Source organism: Chelonia mydas, chromosome 3, assembly GCF_015237465.2.
Source record: "Chelonia mydas isolate rCheMyd1 chromosome 3, rCheMyd1.pri.v2, whole genome shotgun sequence".
Classification (NCBI taxonomy): domain Eukaryota; kingdom Metazoa; phylum Chordata; order Testudines; family Cheloniidae; genus Chelonia; species Chelonia mydas.
The window spans coordinates 86,355,735-86,381,022 of NC_057851.1; the positions used below are offsets into that span (position 1 = coordinate 86,355,735).

The following is a 25,288-nucleotide window of genomic DNA, read 5'->3' on the forward strand; positions in this document are numbered from 1 at the left end:
TCTGGTCAGTACATCTCTCAGGATTATAACAGTGAAGGTCCAAGGCCCCAGGAGAAGGTGGGGGTAACAGCCATGATGATGAGACTTGCTCCTTCCCCTTCTCTTGTCTTTCAGTCAGCCAGAGCACCCCTATGTTTTGCCTCCACCTGTCCTTATTTCCTCATCCCCAAAGTGTCTTTTTAAGGACCCCAAAAGGAAGTGATGAGTAGAATAGCCCGCTTCCTCACTATTTTGTCCACCAATTAGATGTCATTTCCGACACACTGATTTTGAGTCACTGATTTCTGGTCCCACACTTCTCTTGTTTACTAGGCACGATTTTAACACAGTCCTTGAATTATATCAGTAGGCTTTTTTGTTTGGATTAACCTAGTCTTTTTGTCTCCCTTTTGCACCTTTTCTCCACATTCATTGTTATAGGTTATTGTGACATTTTATGAACTTCAACTCACTTTTCATAGTTGAGCTCACAATTAGGGTAAATTTGAAGACCCAGTTATTACACCAGGCCCCTTTATTCTGGAATTTACTCCCTCCTCTGGTCTGGGATAGCCCAGTATAGTCTACAAAAAAAAAAAAATCCCACCTTTTCACCTGAGTTCTTTGAGAAGAGGGGGTTGAAGTTTGTGGGGCCGTGTCAGGGCTTTATTTCATTATGTATTTATTCATGTGTGTCTCTGATTATAATCTCTGTGATTTATAAGGGCATTCATTTGTAATTGTTTATTTATTATAAATTGGATTTTGGCAAAAATGTTCAAACCTGACTGCCAGAAGTAAGACTCCTAAAATTCCATAGTTAGGCACCTAAATATACATTTGGCCTTATTTTCAGAATTGCTAAGCATCTACAAATCCCATTGAAGCCAGTAGGAGCTGCAGAAACTCAATATCGTTGAAATTCATGACATTTATATTTAGAAACCTAAATATGGATTGAGGAGCCTAACTTTAGGCACCCCGATTTGAAATTTTTGACCACATGTATTTGTAAATGAATTTGTCTAGAATTTAAGCTAGGCACAAAAATAAAATAAATCTTATTTAGTCAGGAAAAGAGAAGACCGAAGGGGGACATGATAACAGTCTTTAAGTACGCAAATGGTTGTTATAAAGACGAAGGTGATAAATTGTTGTCCTTATCCACTGAGGACAGGACAAGAAGCAATAGACTTAAATTGCAGTCGGGAAATTTAGATTAGACATTAGGAAAAACTTGCTTACTGTCAGGGTAGTTAAACACTAGAACAAATTATCTACGGAGGTTGTGGAATCTCAATCATGGGAGGTTTTCAAGAGCAGGTTAAGCAAACACCTGTCAGTGACTATCTAGGTAATACTCAGCCCTGCAGGGGACTGGACTAGATGACCTATTGAGGACCCTTCTAGTCCTACATTTCCGTGATTCTATGAAACTGGCAAAATTAGATAGCAGCTGTGGCACTGCCCCTGTGATATGTCTTAAGAGCAAATAATTAAGCAATCAATTTGCAAACACCTAGAAGATAATAAGGTGATAAATAACAACATGGATTTGTCAAGAACAAATTGTGTCAAACCAACCCGATAGCTTTCTTTGACAGGGTAACAAGCCTTGTGGATGGGGGGAAACGGCAGATGTGGTATATCTTGACTTTAGTAAGCCTTTTGATACTGTCTCACGTGACCTTCTCATAAACAAACTAGGAAAATACAACCTAGATGGAGCTACTATAAGGTGGGTGAAAAACTAGTTGGAAAATCGTTCCCAGAGAATAGTTATCAGTGGTTCACAGTCATGCTGGAAGGGCATAACGAGTGGGGTCCCGCAGGGATTGGTTCTGGGTCCAGTTCTGTTCAATATCTTCATCACTGATTTAGATAATGGTATCGAGCAGGGGTGGGCAAACTACGGCCTGCAGGCCGGATCCGGCCCATCAGGGCTTTGGATCCAGCCCGGGGGATTGCCACCCCTGTGGCACCCTGGACCCCACACCGCTCCCGGAAGCAGCCAGCACCACGTCCCTGCGGCCCCTGGGGGAAGTGGGGCAAGGGGGCAGAGGGCTCTGTCCTCTGCCCTTGCCTGCAGGTACCGCTCCCCGCAGCTCCCATTGGCCGGGAACGGGGAACCGCAACCAATGGGAGCTTCGGGGCAGGTACCCGCAGGTGAGGGCAGCGCGTGGAGCCCTCTGCTCCCCCTCCCCCAGGGGCCACAGGGACATGGTGCCGGCCACTTCTGGAAGCGGGGCAGGACCATGGCAGGCAGGGAGCCAGTCTTAGCCCCGCTGCATGCCGCTGCCACCCTGGAGCGGCACTAGGCCAGAGCCCGCACCCCAAACCCCTCCTGCACCTCAACCTGCTTCCCTGAGCCCACGCCACACGCCACACCCCAACCCCCTGCCCTGAGCCCCCTCGTACACCCCACACTCCTCCTGTGCCCAACCACTTGCCCTGAGCTCCTTCCTGCACACAGCACCCCTCCCACACCCCGCACTCCCTCCTGCACCCCAACTCCCTGTCCCAGCCCTACATTCATGGCCCTGCAGGCAATTTGCCCACCCAGATGTGGCCCTCAGGCCAGAAAGTTTGCCCACCCCTGGCATAGAGAGTACCCTTACAAAGTTTGTGGACAATACCAAGCTGGGAGGGATTACAAGTGCTTTGGAAGACAGGATTAAAATTCAAAATTATCTGGACAAACTGGAGAATTGGTCTGAAGTAAATAGGATGAAATTCAATAAGGACAAATGCAAAGTACTCCACAAAGGAACAATCAGTTGCAACATACAGAATGGGAAATGACTGCCTAGGAAGGGGTACTGTGGAAAGGGATCTGGGGGTCATGGTGGATCACAAGCTGAATATGAGTCAACAGTGTCACACTGTTGAAGAAAAGCAAACACCACTCTGGGATGTATTAGCAGGAGTATTGTAAGCAAGACAGGAGAAGTAATTCTTCCGCTCTACTCTGCGATGATTAGGCCTCAGCTACAGTATTGTGTCCAGTTCTGGTCGCCACAGTTCAGGAAAGATGTGGACAAATTGGAGAAAGTCCAGAGAAGAGCAACAAAAATGATTAAAGGTCTAGAAAACATGACCCCTATGAGGGAAGATTGAAAAAATTGGGTTTGTTTAGTCTGGAAAAGAGAAGACTGACAGAAGGGGGCATGATAACAGTTTTCAAGTACATAAAAGGTTGTTACAAGGAGGAGGAAGAAAAATTGTTTTTCTTAACCTCTGAGGATAGGACAAGAAGCAATGGCCTTAAATTGCAGTGAGGGATGTTTAGGTTGGACATTTGGAAAAACTTCCTAACTGTCAGAGTGGTTAAGCACTGGAGTAAATTGCCTGCGGAGGTGGTGGAATCTCCATCATTGGAGATTTTTAAGAGCAGGTTAGACAAACACTTGTCAGGAATGGTCTGGATCAGTGGTTCTCAAAGCCGGTCTTCCGCTTGTTCAGGGAAAGCCCCTGGCGGGCCGGACCGGTTTGTTTACCTGCCGCGTCCGCTGGTTCGGCCGATCGCGGCTCCCACTGACCGCAGTTTGCCGCTCCAGGCCAATGGGGGCTGCGGGAAGGGCCGCCAGCACTTCCCTTGGCCCACGCCGCTTCCCGCAGCCCCCATGGCCTGGAGTGGCGAACCGCGGCCAGTGGGATCCGCAATCGGCCGAACCTGCGGACGCGGCAGGTAAACAAACCGGTCCGGCCCGCCAGGGGCTTTCCCTGAACAAGCAGCGGTCCAGCTTTGAGAACCACTGGTCTAGATAATACTTAGTCCTGCCATGAATGCAGGGGACTGGACTAGATGACCTCTCTAGGTTCCTTCCAGCTCTGTGATTCTATGAGAGCTACATCTTGTGTTACCAACCCATGTTACAAGGGTGGTTTCACAGCTGGAAGTAAAACAGGCCAATGAAAATGAAGGCAAACTAAAAAAAAGAATACACTATAGTAAACAAAGAGTGCAGAGGAAAAAGGGACAGAAGAGAAGGACACACAGGGAATGATTGATTGGTTGATTAGATGATTGATTTTTAAAGACATCCAGGGTGACAGAGGGAACAATTTTTGATGAAATTCATTGTAAATACAAAAAGTAAATATATGGCACAGCAACAGTTTAGAGACAGGAAGCAATCACCATTATATCCATCTGTAGGGTGAACACAGAAAGACAGAATTAAATACCTGAGTTGGAATTGGGCCAGGATACCAGAGCCTGAAAAAATAAAAGCAACTCTATCATCCTGTATGAAATAAAGACTGGAACATAAAGAAAAACCATCCACCCTTTGGAACTCCCTCCCCAACCTAAACAAGAGTACACCAGGTTTGTTTGCCTCTGCACATTTGGATGACACATATCCTCCACTCTGACTGCTCTGGCCCTAGGAGCAACAGGATGTTGAAATGTGTAAGAATTCTGCTTTCCAAAGCAGGATTGTTGTCAGTGTCAGCAGCCCCAGTCAGGAAGTGTGGAGGGATCGTATGGCATGTATTGCAAATTAAGGCAACAGTTGGACCTAATTATTTAATCCTTGACAAAGCATTCCTTTATAATTAAAGGCACAAAATGTATTTAATACTTACTATTACTGTAAATACTTTCCCCTTTCTGGAGAAAATCTTGTCCGAAGTATCTTGCCATCATGACTGTTCCATCAAAACAACAAAGCTGTTCTTAGTAATACAGTTTAATTACAATTCAATCTCATCTTAAAACCGATATTTCTTTTCTGCTTTACCTATGCTCCTTTTTTTCTCCTTCTGCTACTGCTTTTATAATTCTCTCTTATTTTCTATTATTGTTTTCTCCTATTTATATGGTTTAACTGTAACTCCAGTATATAATTCTGAACCTGAATTTTGTGGTATGTGTGCAATAAAGATCTCTGTAAAGTTAATTATTCTTCAGTAAAATATTTACAAAAAGTTTACTTTTCTAGACATCTGTTACACATACTAGATCAATATCTGCCTTCACTGACGCTTTTGTATTCTCTGCTAGGTACTTATTAAGAGTACATGGGTTGTCAGTGAAGGCAGAATTTGGTCTTGCGCTCTCAAAATGTGGGGTACTACTATGTTTCCACTATGTAACCTGATACATATGATTTTATTAATAGTTTCTAGAATGGATTAAAATACTAATGTGTTAATTTTACCTGTGGTTGAGTATAACCTTAAAGCTGTAGCTCTGAATGCTGCCTCTATATCTGGTTATAGATGCAGATAGGTGCTTAGTGGGATTTTCAAATGCACATTGGCACTCTACCGCACTCCAGAATAAGACTTGTCAGTCTTGTAACTCAACTGTTCAGAGATAAGCTTAACTGGTAACTCTTTTCCTTACCAGCCAATACACTGAAGAGCTAAAATTTAGCTCTGGTTTCTTTAATTTTGAATGGTAGGAAAGCACCATTTTCTTGTTAATAGAAGTGGACATCGTATCCTTTCCTATTTATTTTTCTGTTTCTAATTAAATATGAACACCGCTGAGAAGGACTTAGCTAGCAGTAGGGTTAAATAGCAAGGATGCACAAAAGAGAGCTTTTACACATTAGAGAGAGATTTTCATTTATTCAACATTCTTCATACAATAAGAATGATGATTAACCCCTTCCCAGTCAGAAATTCAGATTCCTAGGAAGCCCTGATAGAAAATGAAAGTTTTATTAAATCAGACTGAAAGAATATCTAAGGTCAAGGCTGCTGTGGGGGGAGGAGGAGGAGAATGATGAGGGGGCAGAGCAAAAGGGGCAGTTTGCCCTTAGTCTCCCCCCCCCCCGACAGGGCCCTCAAAATAATGAAAGGTAGGAGCTGGATCAGGGATACTACTCCCACTAACAGTGGGACCAGAGCTCCAGGAGAGGCAGGACCAGGTGTGGCCTCCCAGCTGTCCGCAGGGCAGCTTTCCCCCATCCCCACAGGGAAGGTAGCAACCCTACAGGCCTGGGCCCTCCCCTCTTTTTAAACTCTTTTGTCTCAATGGTAATAGTTTTTAGAAGGGTGAGGGCCTCAATTTAAGATTTTGCCCAGGGCCCCCAAAACCTCTGTGCGACCCTATCTAAGTTTGGGTGCATTTTGAGAGTCTTACAACAATAGCTGTGAAATAAAAACTGATGGACTTCACAATTTCTTCTCGCTTGTTTGGAATGGTAACTTTCTGAGGCTCAGACTGTTGAAAGAAGACAAAGGAGTGGTGATTTCAAACATGAATTTATAATTGTTCCTAAATGGTAGATGCTGCAAATGTTTGGTTTTGTTTTAAAATAATTTTCAGCATTCTTGTGACTGTATATTACCGCAGTGATCAAGGAACAAAGCTACCAGTATCAAACTTAAGTTAAGTAAACTCCTTAATGCCAATGTGTAAGGTGGCTGAAGATGTCAAACAAGTGCGTAGTCATGGTGTCTGATTCCGTTCTAATACCAATGAGCACACAAGCTCAAAGATTTAAGACAAAGATATGTACTGCTATTCATCACAGGCTTTTTTTGGATGTGATAGGGGCTGTGTAACTAATCAGAATGTGGTATGTTTCTTTCTTTCAGATTTACCACTGGATTATAGATTTACCCGATTTTCCTCAAATAGCTTGGAAACTGCTGGTTACTATCCGAAACCTCCGAGGGTATTACTATCAAATGGTGAGCCAGTGACTACAAAATAGATCATATCCCCCTTTTTCCTCACATACCCTTGTAGTCCTTAACTAACTGCTGTCAGATGCTAATTGGTGAAAATACCATGCAATGCTCCATAAAATCAAGTGATGAATTAAAAAATGGACCCACATGCAGACTTGTGTTTTACTATAGTACAACTGGAACAGGGGAGCACTGAGTACTTATCTATACATCTTCCTACCAAGCTACCTCTCAGAAGTGCATTGAAACTAATTCATCCCAAATTACATGCTAAATTCACACCATTTTGAAGGACACTGTCTACATTCCCTATTTAAGGCCACAGCAACCTCCACTGCTACAGCAATTCGTGAGAGAGCTGATTGAGGAGGGCATAAAAATAGGACAACACACAGTATCAAATGCTGTTTATGATTATGTTTACAGTTAAAGTTATCTTATGTATAAGTTACATTTTATCTTTACATAAGTCCCCCCATTATCACAGTACCTGAGTTATATAATACAATCTGTAATACATTTATTGTGTCAACAGCCCTGGGAGGGAAGGCAGTGCTATTATCCCCATTTACAGATGGGGAACCGAGGCACAGCGAGACTAAGGTCCAAATTTTTAAGGTATTTAGGTATTGCTCTGCTCAGTGTTGCAAGCCTACATGATTTAACAGCCTAAGTTTTATTTTCAAAAGTGACTTAGGCACTTAGCCTAAATTCCATTGACTTTCAATGAGAATTAGTCTCCTAAGTCACTTAGGGCATGTCTACGCTGCAGTTAGACACCTGCAGCTGCCCTGTGCCAACTGATCAGGCTCTCAGGGCTCAGGCTAAAGACCTGTTTAATTGTAGTGCAGACATTCAGGCTCAGGCTGCAGTCCAAGCTCTGGGATCCTCCCACCTCACAGGGTCCCAGATCCCAGCCTCCAGCCCAAGGCTGAACACGTACACTGCAATTAAACAGCCCCTTAGTGTGAGCCTGAGTCAGCTTGCATGGGCCAGCAGTGGGTTTTTAATTGAAGTGTAGACATACCCTTTTGACCAGATTTTTAAAGGTATTTAAGCATCTAAAGATGCAGATAGGTGCCTAGTGGGATTTTCAAATGCACATTGGCACCTAACTCCCATTTATCTCAAAAGCAACCAGTACAGATTATACCAGTTCCCCTAATGAAATAAGCCGCCCCAGCAATAGGATTTTTTTGCTGGTATAACTGCATTTATACTAGAGATTTTTTTGCCAGTATAACTGTGTTGGTCATGGGTGTAATTTTTTTCATACTCCTAATGGACATAACCATGCTGGCAAAACTTTTAAATGCAGGCCGGGTGCTAGGCTAGCCACTGGACCATCCATCTCAGTCCAGAGTAACTAGTTGATAAGAGTGAAGTTACTCCAAATTTACCCTGGTTTAATAGACCAGAATTTGGCCATTTATTTCAAAAGCAACATGTCTGACTATCTATAACTCCCGTGCACAAGGCAGTAGCAGAATATCAGATAAACTTCCTTAGAGGACTGGATGGCTATTTCAATTAGCAATAATCTTTCACTTCTAGACTTCCGGTTTGAAACAAACAACTGTTGTTGTTATCTTATGTCTGCCTGATGGTCTACATGAAATAAATTAGTAGCTTGACTCCAGTTCACTGCATGATCGCATTCCCACAGGGTAGGACAGTTCATATGCAGAAGTCAGAACACAAAAAGAAGCATTAAATCTTTGTTACACAAAAATCAGCCTGAACTATCTTGTTTCTATAACATAGAGACATTCGTTTTAAATTTATCTACTCCAGTGTACCCACAAGATACCTGCACCTTTTCAGTTGGCTGTGTGCTTAGCACTGATGGGTTACCGCAAGTCATACCTATAAAGAAAAGAAACAAAAAAAGTTTAAAAAATACAGAAAACAAGAAATGTATCCCTTACAGGAAATATCGGTTATAACTAAAAGTGGGATAAGAGAGTTCTGGTCTCTAAAAGTGCCCTGCTGCTCCCTGTAACCTATAAACTAAAAAGCTAGCAAGGCTGGGATTTTGCTAGCAAGGCTGGGATTTTACTCGTTTCTCTTTAGCACCTAATAATCCCAGTAAAGGGAAGAACAATGATGTTCAGTCTTCTTCCCCCACTCCCCCTCTCCCCCTCCAAGGGATCAGATTTTCAGATGCTGTAAATTGGCATAGTTCCTTTGCGTTGAGAATCTGGCCCCAAGTCTACAAAATGTCTGTATTAAGTAGAGATGGACTCAAGCTAAAATCTCAGATTCAGAACTATGTGATTGTTTGAAATCCAAATCTGGATCCAGATACTGATTTTGCAAATGATTTCTAATTTTATGGGCCAAACCAATATCCTAGCACCTTCAAGCTTTCTATGTTCTGATTTGAATTTTGTTGCATGGTTCCCTGTCTTGGGTTTTAAGTGTATAGAGTTATAATCCTTAAAACAATCATTGGGTCTCAATGTCTCAACGAATAAGTAGTATCTCCTCATCTAGAAAATAGTATGTGCCAGATTCCAAACAACCTAAGTGTAGACTTCACCCTAAGAAACACAAACTTCTATGCAAATGTGGACTTGTTTAGAAAGAGAGGTAGTGGTGGCTAATGATGAAGACTGTCAACACCCATTCACCCTTGCCTCCTGCTGGAGACGAGCAGATGTACACAATAGCAGAAGCAGTGGTGAAACAACAGAGAGTTGCTGCTGAGTATGGCTTCAGCTGTGGTTACGTGGAGAAAAGAGAGAGCACCATACTGCCTTCAAGGCTAATGGTCTGGGGATGGGAAGGAAAGACTTTGAGCAGATGAACCTTGGGAAGGACAAGGGAAGCTCTGGAGAATAGAGAATTCTTGAGGGAGTGACATGTGAGATGGGGAGAAGAGAGTCATGGGACCCAGTGTTTCTCTTCTATTGCAGGGGGTTTTTTAACCCATAACTTGTCAAATTTCTGTGGAATCCAGTATGAAAGAATACTGCAGAATGTTCTTAAATGCAGTGTCCACATTACTGTCCTCAGTATCTGTAGGTGGACCCCAGGGTGATATGTTTTAATAGCTAATTAAAATTAATTAAAGTATCTCATTGTATAAACTTGAAAGTAACAGCTTTGCTAAATAAAACCTCTGTCAACCTTTGTTTTGGTATAAACCATGTCCGTTTGAATTTTAAAATAAAGATAATTTATTTCTGAACAATTTTCTCAGAATTCACGGTACTTGATAACCTAGCAACAACAAAAGAAAGATGAAATCGTTAAAAAAAGTGCAAGTCAATTTAAATGCTACAACCCTAACATGGCACAAATTGTCATGCTCAAAATGAATATCTGGATGAGTCAGTGACCAAAGCCCAGTGGCCACTAATGCAAAATAATACCTAGGAGAAGTCAGTTTTAACTTCACAAATGGAATCCACTCATTATTGCTTATTGAATTAAGACTTGTTTCTGGAAACTGAAGTTTTATTGGAGAAAACCTTTCAAATCCCTAGTCACTAAAATGTATTCAGATAAACATTTTAGCTGGCTTGCTCCTCGTTTGTTTTTCCCCCACGTCCATTCCTGGGCACAACAGATTCTTTGGTTGTTGAGAGCTCCTGAGTTCCCCAGCTATAGAGTTTGCCCTGCAACTTGAGTGGAGAAGCATGCCCTAAGAAAGCAGCATCCAGACCAACTCGTAGGGGAATTTCCAGGGGCAGAGCCTGTGGCCCAAATGCTCAATTGCAAGCGTATAAATCTAGGATTTAGCAATGCAAGTCAAAGCTGAAATTGACCCATCACCTCTGCCCAGCCCATCTCTTATACTTGGGAATTGGGCTATGGGCTATGATGTGATGGGACAATAGCATATGATCAGGGTCTGTCCATGTCCCAGTGGTGTTGGGTTTCTATCCATTGATGAACATGTTGCATAGTCCAAAGATGTATTTCTAGCTGATAGCTCAAAAACTGGGGAGCCAGGAGGTGAGTCTTAATCAGGCTGATAGTACTACCTCTCCATTGCATTCAGGGAGAAATGGATGAGAGAAACGTTAATCTTTTCACCTTGACCACATAATATTGCTCCTTATTTGTAATAAAATTTAAAGGAACTCTGTTCTGACTTCTAGTCTCTGGTCCTGGCACAGGCTGAATCAGCCCAGCCTACAGCCACTTTACCCACCATGTAATCATTGGCTAAGACTAGGTCACCAGTTAATGAGATGGCAGTAATTCAAAGTGATTAGCCTGCCTTTTCCGTCGAGAAACAGCACTTCTTCTATAAGCAATGTCATAAAGAAACCCCGGCTCTTCTTTCTAGGAGCTCTAATCTCAGGGACCCTGAAACTAGCACAGGGGATGATAACTTCCCACTGACCTATAAAAAAATAATAAAGAGAAGAGGAGCGTCCATGGCTGGTCTTTTCATGAAGTTTCTCTCCACCCTGGGAATGCAGTTACATGTCCTGGGTTTCATAAAACTGTTAGCCAATTTGTACCCCTTGTACCACCAATAGGGAGAGAGGACTTTACCTTCATCAGCACACCCTTATTCAAAAAGCACTTAACCATAATGTGCAGTATCTTTGCAAACAATAATGTGTAAATTAAATGGTGTTGCTTTACATTTCATAGGTTTCAGATTAAATAATGTGTCAAAACACATGAGATTAAAAAGCAAAGTTAGTAAAGAGATGCCAGCAATCAGAGCCGAACTGTTTCCCACCCTGAACATCAATATTGAACTGTCACCACATAGGAGAGGAATGCAGTAAGTGTAAATATACTTCTTCTGTGCATAGTTTATATGTTCTGCAGTATCTTGTATTTAATGAGTTTCATTCATATCACTTTTTAAAAAGAAGGAGTTAACCTCTGGTACAGAAAAGGAAATAGACTACAAAATACAACATAGCAGCTATTGATTTGACATGAAGATGCTGTTTCCCTAGGCAAGGAATCCTTATTTGCAGAAGTACTCCAAAGTGCAGTGCTTTAGAAACTGCATATGTTGGCAAAGTTTGCGTAAAAGCAGTGGCTCAAGGCAGCCATCTACTACTCAGTCCTACAGAAGGAACAGTATGGTGTTAATATTAAAATAGCTTTGCTCACTTGGCAGATTAAATGCCTTATTTTTTCAACCAGGATAATCTACTTATTATACACATATTTGGGGGAAGTTTGTATTTCATTTTAACTCCGTTGGCATTAAGAACTGAAAGGAGACTAGATCAGGATGTCTACAGCTAGCTGGCCCCCACCTTTCTCCACCCCCTTTTCAGCGCTCAGAAAAGAGATTGGAGAAAAAACTCGAGGTGGAAGTTGGAATGAATCTGCAAAATTGTTATCTTGAACTGTCACCCACAGGTAAGCAACCCAGGCAAATTGTGAAAAATGTTTAGGGGTGCCGGAAGGATGTGAGAGTGATAGTCACGGACATTGAGGCCTTCTCTTTCCTGCAGAACAGCTACAGACAAGCTGCAGCTGTGCGGGCTTCTCTGTGCACCGTGCCAATGTGCCTCACATCTAACATAGGGGGATAACTTCTAGGAAGGGAAGTACACTACGTATTATTAAGGCCCATCCAGTCCTTACCCTCTCTCTGTGTAGACTGCCAGTTATTTTGGTGTGTTTGCATACCTCCCCGTCAGAACTTCAGGAGGACCACTCTCTGCCAACCTGAGCTGGATCTGACCTGCACACGTAAGGGTCAGAGGCTCTACATTCTGTTACCAATCCCTGGAGCCATCCAGATGCCTGTAATAAACTGCTTTTCTGAGTAAGTGGAACATCTGAAGGCAGATCTGAGACTTCAGTGAACCACAGGAAAAATCCATGTAAACACAGAGGTTTGTATTTTATGTCCCTCTAATGCAGGAAGCAAATATTGCTTTTATTTTCATTTAGCATAAACAGTCTAAATAAATAGGAATAGTGATTAAAAACAGGATCATGAAAAATAAGTTGAAATCCAGGAAGTTAGACAGACTCTGGTATTGCCATTATAAAACTTGCCATTGTACAGTTTAATTGCTTCTTTATAGCACAGGCTGAGGAATCCTCCATGCATAGCTCCAGGTATTAAAGCAAGCAGTACTGCCAGCATGCCTGATCATTTGCTTGAGTTTATGGCAGAGGTCTGAGGGAAATCTGTTGAGGATATGGTGGGTACCCATGGCATCTCTTTGACAAGAACCGCAAGCCACAAAGATTTCAGAGTTGACCAGATGTTATTGTTCACATAAAGGCTAACATCTGAAGCTGTATCAGCACTATAACAAAGCTATTTTAATCAGAACTACCCGGGAGATCCCACCTGCTTCCTGCTCACCCTCGCAAAGTTCATACATGGTTTTCTCTAATGCTGTTGTGACACAGTTTAAAATACGTGTTGTGGGGATAAAAGCCACTTCAAAACCATGCTATGGTTTTGGTCCACTTGTCCAAAGAGGGTGGAACACACAAAATGGCAATGGCACAAATGGAGATACAAATTATAAACGTTGTATAGAATTCTCAGCTGATCTGACCAGACCAGATTCTATCAGGCAGTCAGAAAGTTACTTATTTTGGAGGTTAGCACTGATATTCATCTCTATACAGAACAGTGACATTGACTTTTTCTCCTAATAAGTTAAAGTACAAAGTAACCAATCATGAAATAGTTTATCCTCGCCAGTGCCTATGCCCAAAGCTTCTATGGATGAGATTTTCAAAAGCATCTATCTGATTTAGGAATGGACTTCCAATAGGACATGTTCTCCTAAATCACTAGTGCAATTCAGAAAATTCCACCCTTCATGCCTAACAAAATTATAGTAAAATTTTCAGAGGTGTTTTTAAAAGTCTAAGAAAAGCTTCCTTTCATAAGCTATTATGAATACAATGAGTGGTTCATGTACCAGTCTCTGCACCAGCCCTGACGGTATACTCTAACTCTTCTCTTGCTGTGCCTCAAAATTATAATTGAGAGCTGGAGTTTCCACCCACTATTGCTTTACTCTAGCGTAACCTGAGCCAGTATGCAGAACCATGCACAGCATTCAAAATGAGCCATCATAGGTGATAGCAAACAGCAAATCAGATTAACACTAGTTCAAAACTGCATTGGCATTTTTGCTATCACATTTTTGCTATGTGGGCAGAGGCATTTTATCACAGAATACGGAGATGATAAACCCTCTTTAAATTATATTGGGCAGATCACACCAAGAATACGGCAACCAGATTCCAGAGCGGCAGCCAGATCAGCTGCAGCAGTGATGGAGGGAGCTAACCAGGCTGAACTTCCATTTCCTGCTACTCCCTGATGTGGCCCAGATCACTCATACCATGGGCAGCCACATAGGGCAGTGGCCCCCATCACCTGAGAACCTAGAGACTGCAGCAGCATTGGGCAAGATCAAACCTTCACCATCTATATAGCAGCCTCCTATGTCATCGTGTGTGTGCCCTGCTCACTGCTGGAAAATGGAATGGAAGCATGGCTTAGCAAGTGGGCAACCATTTAAAAGTGGCTGAGGATTGAGGGCCAACAACAGATAACATTGGGGGGCAGGGGGATGGCTTTTATATATTTTGGTTTAAATAATTAAGACAATGTATGCCTATCATAATCCTGCTCACTTTGAGGGTGTGTTTTGCCTCTTTTCCCCAAGATTTTGTTCTGCCTTTTACAGACCACATGCTTTTGGGGAAGGGTGTTCCTCTGTGTATGGAAAGTACCTAGCACACTGTGGACCCTACTGTCACCACGCCTCAATGAGGCACAGTGAGAGTGCCAAATTCAGAACAAACTGCTGAGAAATAGGTTATTCTATCATTAGATTATACTAAGCCAGGAACAAAAGTGAACTTCTGTCTCACCGCACTGGTTAAAAATAAGTCAAAAATGCAGTCTCCTTCGGCATTCCAGCCCTTGGCTCACCACCCAGAAACTGGACTATATGATAAATGGTTGCTGAAAACCAATTTAATCAGATATAGGGTCCTTCCGATCCCAAGAGATCAGCCACTTAGCCAGGTCAATATATAACTCAGATCTTACCCATTAATCATATTGATGCCAATCCTTTAGTAACTAAAAACTAAAGGTTTAATGATAAAAGAAAAGACACAGCATTATAAATGGTTAATAGATCATATACATACAAGTGATTTTGCAGTGTTCGTAGATCAGAATCATAGAAGTGATGGAATAAACTGCTTGCTTGCAAAAGTCTCTGTGTAACTTACCCAAGCATATTGGGGATCATCAGTCCTTGTTCAAAGCTTCCTTGTTAGATATCCAGTCCTGAGAAATAAAGACAAAATGGACCTATCTCGGGGGTTCTTTTATATTGTTTGCCACGTTCATGGAATTTTACTGTCTCAAATGACATTCACAACCTCTGTTTGTAGAAAGTTACTGGCCCAAGATGGACTCCAGGGTCACATGAACATATCACAGGTCCTTACATGGTTTGATGAGTCATAGGGGCAACTGTTGCCCATATTCTTGCTGAGGCGTCCACCGGAAGGCTTATTGGATTGGATGAGTTTCTTCTATGGCCCATAGTTAGAGTGGTGTCCTTAATTGGCCATCAACACATAGTTGTCTGTCCTTGATGTAAATCTATCTGGTGGGTGTCACCCAGGAATACAACACATGAAATGTTCCCTCTAATTTTTTTCATCTATGTGAAGAATAAATGTTATGTGCACCGAGGTATGTGTGGCTGTGCACCACTAGTAGAAACCAAAAACCTAGATATAATGTATATTTTTTAAAAGTTGTCATAGGGATAATTACTCCAGCCAGGACAGGTTAGGCATTTTAGAACTCACTACTCAAAGAATTAAATTTAAGTGTAAGAGAAATAAAATTATTCAGGCTGTCGATTAATTGCAGTTAATTCAAACTATTAACTAAAAAAAATTAATTGTGATTAAAAAAATTAATCGCGATTAATCGCACTTATACCAATAGACTACCAATTGAAATGTATTAAATATTTTTGGATATTTTTCTACATTTTCAATATTGCTTTCAATTACAACACAGAATACAAAGTGCACACTGCTCACTTTATATTATTATTTTTTATTACAAATATATCCACTGTAAAAATGATAAACAAAAGAAATAGTATTTTTCAATTCATCTCATACAACTGACACAAGGAGCACATGAACACACGCTGCCGGATGTGCACCCTCTGCTAATCAACTGGGCGGCACTTGAATATCTCCTGGGTGGCCACCCAGCCGTGCCGCTTTCAGAGAACAGAGAACACATGTCTAAGATACAAGTCCCAGGCCAACATCCAGTACTTGAGATACAGAGACTATCCACGGATTTAACCTGGTTAATCATATTTGATATACTGTAACTTTACCATTGACTCCTTACATGATACGCTTTGTACAAGATTTGTTGCAATTGCATAATAGTGGTAATATCAACTATATAAATGGTCATATTCCATCATACAGCATCACACCTACCACCTTATCAATACTAAATAGTCATGATATCACTATGAGAAGATTATGACTTCAGATGGAGAGTAAACAGCAAGACCAAACACATTTGCCAGAACACAGCCTCTTTTCATTCACATATTCCCTATAATATAAATAAATAGAGAGAAATACAGAAAGTATAGAGCATGTATTATTTCCTAAGTGGGCATCTTTCAGATATTTGCATGAAGCATCAGCAGTTCTGTAGCTGAACAGTCAACGTCCGTCATGTCAAATACATCCAGAAGGTAGGTAGATTCCACTGTCATGTTCTGTGAAAAGGAGGGTATGTGAACATCTGAATTTTCAAGATGTTGCAGTGAGGCTTTCACTTTGTAAACATCTTGGAAATTCAGGGCAAGAGAAGGTGATGGCTACATGGGAGCACTGATTAATGTTAGCTTGTAAAGTTTGCCTGAGTGTGAGTGCGGTTTCCACTTCCCGGTGGAAGATAGTGTACCCAGTGAAAGACATCATAGTTCGCGTGGGCGGAGAGAAAGTTGAGGGCATAGTTTAAAAAATAAGGTATGATCAAGTTGTGCTAGTGTGAGAAGCCATACACAGATCAGTTCTGTGCTGTAGCAGGAAATGTTCTCCCTGTGGAACTAGGGGGAAACCCTAGAGTAATGCTTGCAAGCAGAAACGGTGCACTTTACAGTTTCAAGTACAGACCAATCCCAAGAGAAGGAGGGAGAAAGAAACAGGAGAGCAGGCACAAGAGAGTTAAGTGCTGCAACAGCTGTCATACAGGGAAACAAGGAGCAGATTAAGGCTAAATGTAGGTGTGGTCCACGATAATATAAAAGGTTTCAGAGTAGCAGCCATGTTAGTCTGTATTTGCAAAAAGAAAAGGAGGACTTGTGGCACCTTAGAGACTAACAAATTTATCTGAGTATAAGCTTTCATGAGCTCACTTCATCGGTTTTTTCCACTGAATGCATCCGATGAAGTGAGCTGTAGCTCATGAAAGCTTATACTCAGATAAATTTGTTAGTCTCTAAGGTGCCACAAGTCCTCCTTTTCTTTTTGGTAATATAAAAGTAACAGAAATTACCTTGATGACCAATATTTTCTTGAGAAGGACACATATTGTGGATCAAAGCAGCACCAGCACCTGACCACTTACAGTGACTGTGTTGAGCACAGGAGGAAAAAGTCACTAGCAAGTATTCAGATGGCTTGACCAGAGGCGGCGAGTTGTATGGGCCCGTGGTGCCCGGGCTCCAGCAAATTCAGGGCCCATGGGACCCAGCTCCACCAAGGCTCGGGGCCGGGTCTATCCCCCGTGCCTCCCTGCCTGCCCTGGGCAGTGGGTGGCTGTCCCCTGCAGCTCCGTGCTGCGCTCCTTACCCGGCTGCTGCTGGCTACAAGGGAGTGGCACCGAGGGCAAGCTGTGGCGGCTGCTGCACCTGCAGGGGGAAGAGAGGAGGAGGTGCATGGCAGCCTCCCCCCTCCCTGGCAGGCGTCTCTGAGTTGACTCTGTGGCCGGGGGGATAGGGGGGGGGGGCTTATCCTGGCTGGATGTCCTGAGCAGCAGCCTGGGGGGCTTAGGTGAGAGGGCTGGGGGGAGTCCTCCTCTCTGGCCCCCGCCCCAGCTCCGGGGCAGCCTGCCTGCTGAACCCCAAACTCCTCATCCCTGGTCCAGTCCGATGCCCCGCACCCCCTGCTGCACCCCAACCCTCTGTCCCAGCCCTGAGCTTGCACCCAGCACCCAAACCACCTCCCAGAGCCCACACCCAGCACCCAAGCCCCCTCCCATACCCCCTCCTGCACCTCAACCATCTGTCCCAGCCCAGAGCCCGCACCCAGCATCCAAGCTCCCTTCCAGAGCCTGTACCCCTCCTGCACCCCAACTCCCTCCCAGAGCCTGCACTTCACACCCCCTCCTCCACCCCAACCCCATGCCCCAGCCCAGAGCCTGCACCCAAACTCCATCCCAGAGTCCACACCCCTCCTGCACCCAAACTTCCTCCCAGACCCTGCACCGCAAACCCCGTCCTGCACCCAAACTCCCTCCCAGAGCCTTAGGCAGGTCGGGGGGCGGGGACTTGGACCCGTTCTGGGCACCACCAAAAATTACACAAACCTGCCGCCCCTGGGCTTAACCATGCCTTGACAGAACTTTGAGAAACTGTGGCAGGATGCAGATTAGCTGATTCACCCGCACTCTTCCTGTAGCTCGAAGCCTTTTCAGGGGTTTGTATCAAACGGCTGTGCTGAGGGTATGATGCGCTACTGTGCCCACTTTACCATTGCTCCATGTATGGACAAGAGGGCCTCCACGGCATCCTGCCCTCACTCAGCAGCTTTTTCACTTTCCAGTGACTGAGCTTGCTGATGTTGCAGTTTCCTCCTTCACGCCGAAATCTGCTGCAGTTTATCTTTACATCTGACTTACTACCTATCTGCGGGCCTTAGCTTAAACCATCTGAGAGAACAAGCAGGAAGAAAAAGAGGGAAACATAAAGCCGAGAAGTGGCTCAATTTACACAAAAAGAAGAACCAACGGGAAAGGTTTCTAGTGTTTCCTCTTCCAGCTAACAGCCACTATGGAATAGGGCAACAAGAGGCTAAGCTAGGAGAAGAGTTTGAAGAGTGTGTGAGACAGAGAAGATGGAGAAAGGTAAGTGATTACTTATTTATTTTCATGTATGCGTTTTTACAGCTCCAGTGGTGTGCCTGCAATCTACAGAGTAATAAAAATCCAGGGGCTCGGTCTTCTTGTGTGGGATGGCTGCTTTGTGTCACACTGCTAGTGAGATCTGGCCTTAACCAGTCCTGGGAAGATCACCTCAAGAGGCACACAGCTCCTGCAGAGACTCAAACATTACTCATCCTCCTTCTACTGACCTAGCATGGGAAAGGGGGTCTGGCCAAGATGCCCCTAATAAGGCTGAGGATTAGAATAGCTTGCTGTAAATTAGAGCAGCCTTCAGGTTGTGCTAACACAATGCAGAGGGAATAGCCTATGCAGATTAGCACCAGGATCAGGGCAGTGCAAAGGTGACCTTTAAGCTGGCTTTACCTCCCTCCCTCTGATTTGCACTCTACAATTTGGTTGCAAAAAAAGCTCTGGCCCAGTGTCCCTTCCTGACAGGATTTAGCAATATGAGTTAAGATATTATAAGGAATGATCACACCTATGAAAGGGAAGGAGGAGGGAGTACAAGGGTTACAGCATAAAGATATACAGTTGCTTTGGTTACTTAATGTGAGTATCTGGAGGCTTTTGTACCTTTCTATTTTATTTTTCAATATTGTTCCTAGGCCTCATGGTAGACGTGCTTTAAGCTGAAAGTGGAGCCCACGCAACTCACATCAGGAAGGGGGTTCCAGGCAGAGGAGGGTACTTGGAAGAAGACACAAATAGTAGAAAGAATCAAAAGGCCTGGGTAGTTGTGTGGCGTGGGCAGCAGCAATAACACATGTAACAGGGTGACTTGCCCTTGGGCAGGAGGGCCTGGGGCTAAGCCAACCCTCATTACAGAACAAGCCCCATCTCTCAGGAATCAGGGCCTTCCTGTGAAAAAAGAACCAGGTTTAAGTGCTGACGGGGTCCAGGTGGGGGAAAGAGCTGGAGGGAAGAGACTGTAAGGATCAACAAGGCTCTTTCAGGGCCCTGGCTCAGCAGAGGAGAGTCAGAGCACGAAAGGCAGCTGCCAGCATGAAGGGAGGCTTTGGAGGGACCTTGGGTAACCAGAGAAGAGACTTGGAGACCCAGAGACAAGGTAGGAAATGGCTCAAGGAAAACTCCAATATGGGTAAAGGGTCTGACCTAGCTGGGCAGTACAGGGCCCTGGGCTGGAACCCAGTGTTCAATACAGTTTTGTTTTCTACAATATCGTTTATGGAAATGGGGTATCTCAAAATGTATTAAATTTCAATAGGACCTTTCCAAATGTAAACTAGAACAACGTAACCGGAGGAGGAGAGAAATAATGACATATTCCAATGAAATTTGAAAGTAGAGGGGGAGATGGGTGATGCAGAGAGATACAGAAAGTCTGTCAGAGGTGACAGGAGCCACGCCGAGGAGGACACCTGCACTGAGCATGGCGAGAATGTGTCAAATCTCAGAGAAGAGGCCAGTGCTGGCAAAGGGGAGTCAAAGGAGACATGGCTCAGATTCTGAGCTGTTCTCTGCGGTGCAGCCCCTGGCTGAGGGAAGTAGGAAAGCAGCTGTGAGCTTCAGCAGCTCACTAGCCATCCAGCAGCCCAGAATACTGCAATGGTTCTCTGGCTACTCATTCACCAAACTGCCCCTCTGTCACATTCCAGGGTGCAATCCAGAGCAGTGAGCAGTTGTGTCACTGCCTGCCCTGCAGCCTTGAGTGCCTCAAAGTGCTTTACTAGTGTAGCTTCCAACCTGGGCAAACAGCCCGCCAGTATGAAGGTCCCACTCGGAATGTCTGTGTATAGCTGCAGCCCTGGTCCAACAACGCTGACCCCAGCAGCCTGTCAGTAATTCTTCACCAGTCTGACTTCCGCCAGCCTTGGTTACTACTTGCAGGGTGACCCCAATTCACTCCCTGTCCTGAATTTCCCCCAAAATGTGTGTTCTGCACTGTCAAGCCTTCTCCTGGGCAGTTCAGAGATTAAAGGTCCATTGCCCTGTAAAGGGTCAATATTCAAAGTTTGCTTCTTTAACTGGAGTTACCCAAAGAGTTCAGTTTAAACACTGCACTGGGTTGGTTTAGATTAAAAGTAAAACAAATTAATTAACAAAAGAAGATAGGATTTTAAGTTGAATTCAAATATAAGGCATTAAAGTCAAAAACAGTTACAAAAGAAATAAAATGCTTTATAGTAGCTAAACTTAATGAGCTAGAATTGGTTCAAGGTAAAATCCTTACTATAGTTTCCCAGCAGCAAGGCTGACCAAATTCTCAGGTCAGGATCCCCGTCCCCCTCCCCCAAGACCAAATGGCGGGTTCCTTTGTCTTCTTAGGTGTGTGTGTGAGAAAGAGAGATCTTAGGGTTTTCTGCCCCTTTCCTTTGTATTCCAGACACCCTTTGAAGTGAATTCTTTTGAGGGTTACCCCTTAAAGCAAAGAAGGTGACATGGAGTCTGGTGATGAAGGATGCTTCATGTTCTTTCTTCTCATCTGTGTTTGCAGAAATGTAAATTTGCTTTGTCTCCTGCCATCTCCTCTCCCTGCTGTCTTGAAGACCCTGTTTACTACTGTGATACAGCATGGCTAGAAGGCAGTAGGAGAGTGATATAGGAGAGATATGTAAGTCCCAGGATGAGGAGAAGCCTTATTCCCTGTAGAGGGAAAAAAGGTTTCTATAGATTAATTAAAAGCACCTGAAGCCAATTAGAGCACCTGAAGCCAGTCACCTGATAAAACCCCCCTGCTTCAATCATCCAGGGAAAGGAGTTGGAGCAGAGAGCAGTCGGAAGGAGTTGGAGCAGAGTGCAGTTTGGACGAGTTGAAGTAGAGGAGAGTTTGGAGAAGTGCAGTGGCTGGCTAGAAGACCAAGACCCTTGGTAAAGCAACACCCGGAGAGAGAGGGCAGGAAGCCCACAAGCTGAAGAGCAGGAGAGGGAAGTAGCCCAGGGGAAGGAAGCATTAGTTCAAGTGGTTTGCCACTATCCCTAGGGCCCCTGGGCTGGAACCTGGAGTAGAGGGTGGGCCTGGGTCCCTCCCTTTCCATTACCCTTCTTTGCGTTACTAGTGGGACAGTAGATACCCTAGTTCAGGGGCAGGAAACTGCACCCTGAACCCCCCCCCCAGAAGAGGAAGCGTGGGATCCATCATAATTGTGCCAGCAATTTGCCACACGTGGTGTTAGAGGTGGGATTTCCACAATGGGGACTTAAACCAGGGTTAGCCAAAACCATCCCATCCCCAAGATGGACGACGTAGTCAATGCTCTAATACAAGCCACTGCGGCCCAGCAGGAGGCTACCCGAATCCAAGCAACCACCCAACAGGAGGCGACTCCGATGCAGCAGGAGACTAATCGGCTGTTGATGAATCAGGCTGCCCAGGACTGAGCTCTGCCACAGGAGCTGGCAAACCAGATGAAGGCCCTTATGGAGCAGAACCACAATTGCGACAGAACCCGGACTATACGGGCCAGCCACTGCCTACAGAAAATGACATGGGAGGATGATGTGGAGATTCCACCACCTCCCTAGGAGACGCATTCCAGTGCTTCACCACCCTCCTAGTGAAAAAGTTTTTCCTAATATCCAACCTAAAATTCCTAATATCCAACCTCTTCATTGTGCTAATAGTGTTGTGAAATCCAACAGAGCTGCAGGACCTAAACAAATTTTTGTTTCCAGAAGTTAGCTAATCTTTTCAATACAGCAGTGAATCAGACTGCCCACTGTGCTGCTGGCCTGCACATGTGCATAGCAGCGTTTGACCTCAGGCCCCCCCCCTGCCCCCGCGACCCGGGACACCTGCCCCGCAGTAGTGGTGGCCACTCAGCCCAGGGCCAAGGGCAGCACGGCCTGTTCCTTCCTGGAAATTCAGCAGAAAGTTTACATTCATAGGTTGCTGAATCTTTTCCATATTAATGGATGACATTTGGTATGTGCACTGCAAATCCTGCTCTGGGACTCTGTGACCTGTGGGGTGCCTGATGCCTGTAATCCCCATTCCCCGCCGTGTCCGTTCTTTCCACGGCCCCCACACAACATGTCTGCATTCAGCCTGTGGCCCAGTAAGGACCACTCGCTTGGTGCACACCAAGTACAACAACTTCGACATCTACCTGAAATCCCGATGGATGTACGGATTCATTCGTTTCCTGCTGTACTTCAGCTGCAGCCTGTTTACCTCCATCCTCTGGGTGGCACTCTCTCTATCTTGTTTTGCCTTCAGTACCTGGGCATCCAGATCTTTCTGCATTTCCAGTCCAAACTCTCCATTCTCCTCCTCTTGTTGGGGCGAAGGTGGGTGGACTTCAGCCTCATGAATGAACTGCTCATCTGTGGAATTCACTTGACCGTGCTGCTAGTGGGGGGGCTGGGCTGGTGTTTCATGGTGTTTGTGGATATGTAAATAAAGTGAGCACCTGTGGGCTCAGGAGGCAACTCTTACTCTACCCCCCCCCCCCCCCAAATGGACAACCTGATTAAAATCAGCCTCAGAAACTACAGCTTTTTCATTTCTATAACAAGAATCCTAAGAAATACTTTACAGATTGTATGCAGTGATCACTGTCACTCAACCACTATTAAAAGGCAACCACCTATGGTGGAGTTCAGCAATCATTCTACCTCAAGCAACATCACAGAGTAGATTTCTCTGGAAGAATATCCTCTGGGAAAATGTAGGTAAACAGAATTTATTTATTCAGTTACCCTACCAGAATGTGGTCAGGACACAGTCTTTTCACATGCACAGTAAATGATGTGATCTTGATCCCTGTAGAAGAGCCTGAGAGTGATAAAATTTGTTCAGTCCTCCAGAGTGGAGAAATACTGGAGAATCTGCAACCAAACAGCCTAAAGAAGCAAGACAACAATTCCAGAGTATTTATTTATACTCAGTTTTATGATGTGCATATAGTACACAATACACACAATGCCAGGCAAGTCTGATTCAACTAAGATAGCACAGTTTCAGTCATACTTTGGGGAACACATGTATAACTTGTTGTCCAAACACTGAATATGAGTTTTAAAAAATGCCCTGTTTGAGTGCGCTTTTGGTTTGATTCTTTGTTGGCTAAGGGAGGTGGTTCTTGGTTTTGGATGAGAAATTCTACTTCACCCATAGAGTGTGGTGACTGGAGAGATGGAGATTGAATATGAATGGCTTGAACTTTGCAGTTTAACATCTATGTTGTTAGGTGTCATTGATCAAATTGAAGTGATCAGAAATTCCATATGAATAACACAGGGTTGACATCTCACATTTTGGCTGCAATAAGTCAAATTGCTGTGATCCAGGAGCTGAATCTAGGTTTTTGTGGTGCTTCTGCTCCAGGACCCATCAGACTCTGGAATGTTATGGTGTAAGGGGGAATGGCGGCCAGACTTGTTTTCCGCTGGTCCCATAGAATTGGGGAGTGAGGGTTAAATTTGGGAATGAGGGTTTGATCTAGTAGGAGCTGTGTGTTGGATCTGGGATTTTGTGGCATTCATGTATCAGAATGCAACAGGGTCCAGAATTTTTAGGTGCAGTAGGAGTGTAGACTTGTGTTAGAAGTTAGAGCTTGGAAGCCTAGGCCCAAAAACTGCCTGAATCAAGACGGACACGGGAGCTGCATATGGGATTTCGCAAGACTTAGGCTCCGGGGATTCCTGGGGGGGCGTCTGGATGTGGGGGGGGGGGGGGGGGGTCAGTAGGAGCAGCTAGACTTGTTCTCTGTGTGGACGGCGTAGTGTGGGGATTGGGTACAAGCAGCAGCAGCAGCAGCAGGATCCCGGTAGATCCAAAGGAGCTGGCGTTGTAGCCCGTGCTGGCCCTGGGCACGGCATGTGCCTTGTTTGTGCTGCACCTCGCGGGGAGCGAAGCGCCCGGCAGGGCTCAGCAGGGGTGGGGTCGTGCTCTGCTCTCCAGCCGGGAGGGAGGATGTCCGGGCCCAGGCGGGGGGAAGGGGGTGGGCTCGGGGGGCTCCCCAGGCGCTTCCCCTCCCCTCCCCCAGCTGCATTCGGTGACGTTGCGGTTTCCTCCCTCTGCTCTGGCGGCGCTCGGGTGTCCCGGCGGCGCCTCCACATCCCCGCTCCGCGCCCGGCTCCAGGCGCCTCCGTCCGCCCCGCCGCGGGGATGGCCCGGCCGACTCAATGAGCTGGGGGCGTCCGGAGCGGCTCCCCCTGCGGCTGCCGGGCGCTGCCGCCGCGCCGGGGCCGAACTGAGGAGACTCGGGGGCGAGGTAAGGGGCGAAGGGGGTGGGGGTCGCTTCCCCCCAGTCCGGGAACTCGCCCCTGGGCTTGGAAGTGGAAACTTTCGGGGAGCCAAGCGGCCGGCTCCGCTGCGGGCGGGGGGCTCCGCTCGTCTCCCGGGCCCTGCCCCCCTGTGCCCCTCGCAGCGTCGGCATGATGCGCGGTGCAGCTGCGGGGGCAGCAGGACCGTCCCGACTGCGCCCCGGGCTAATGCGGGGGGGGGGGGTGCAGGCTGGAGGGGCGCCGTCGGGGGCGGGGGGCTGGGGCTGAAGAAGAGCGGCTCCCTTGTCCCGGGAGAAGTGCGGGGACTCTCGAGCCGCGCTAACC

At 45.2% G+C, this 25,288-nt stretch overlaps 2 protein-coding genes and 1 pseudogene across 9 annotated transcripts in view; all 3 read left to right on the forward strand.

The window, feature by feature from the left end:
- Nucleotides 1-15,073, forward strand: part of NT5DC1 (5'-nucleotidase domain containing 1) — a 231,464-nt gene extending 216,391 nt beyond the window's left edge. Inside the window, exons 12-15 of one of the 7 annotated variants that reach the window (XR_006289557.1) lie at nt 6,535-6,630; nt 11,245-11,380; nt 12,220-12,458; nt 13,812-15,073. Coding sequence is in view for 5 of the 7 variants with exons in the window: in XM_043542831.1 (XP_043398766.1) it covers nt 6,535-6,630; nt 11,245-11,380; nt 12,220-12,292 (305 nt within the window). In the remaining 2 variants the exon portion in view is untranslated. The other 6 variants (XM_043542832.1, XM_043542831.1, XM_043542833.1 and 3 more) reach the window with 6 other exon arrangements.
- A 3,219-nt stretch (nt 15,074-18,292) lies between these two features.
- DSE (dermatan sulfate epimerase) overlaps nt 18,293-25,288 on the forward strand; it is a 71,883-nt gene continuing 64,887 nt past the window's right edge. Inside the window, exon 1 of one of the 2 annotated variants that reach the window (XM_027819895.3) lies at nt 18,293-18,736. In XM_027819895.3, the coding sequence (XP_027675696.2) occupies nt 18,727-18,736 (10 nt within the window). In that variant the 5' untranslated portion in view covers nt 18,293-18,726. Of the gene's footprint in view, nt 18,737-24,881; nt 24,952-25,288 lie in introns of those variants that run through there. The other variant, XM_037894665.2, reaches the window with a different exon arrangement.
- LOC102937033 lies at nt 21,739-23,347 on the forward strand (annotated as a pseudogene).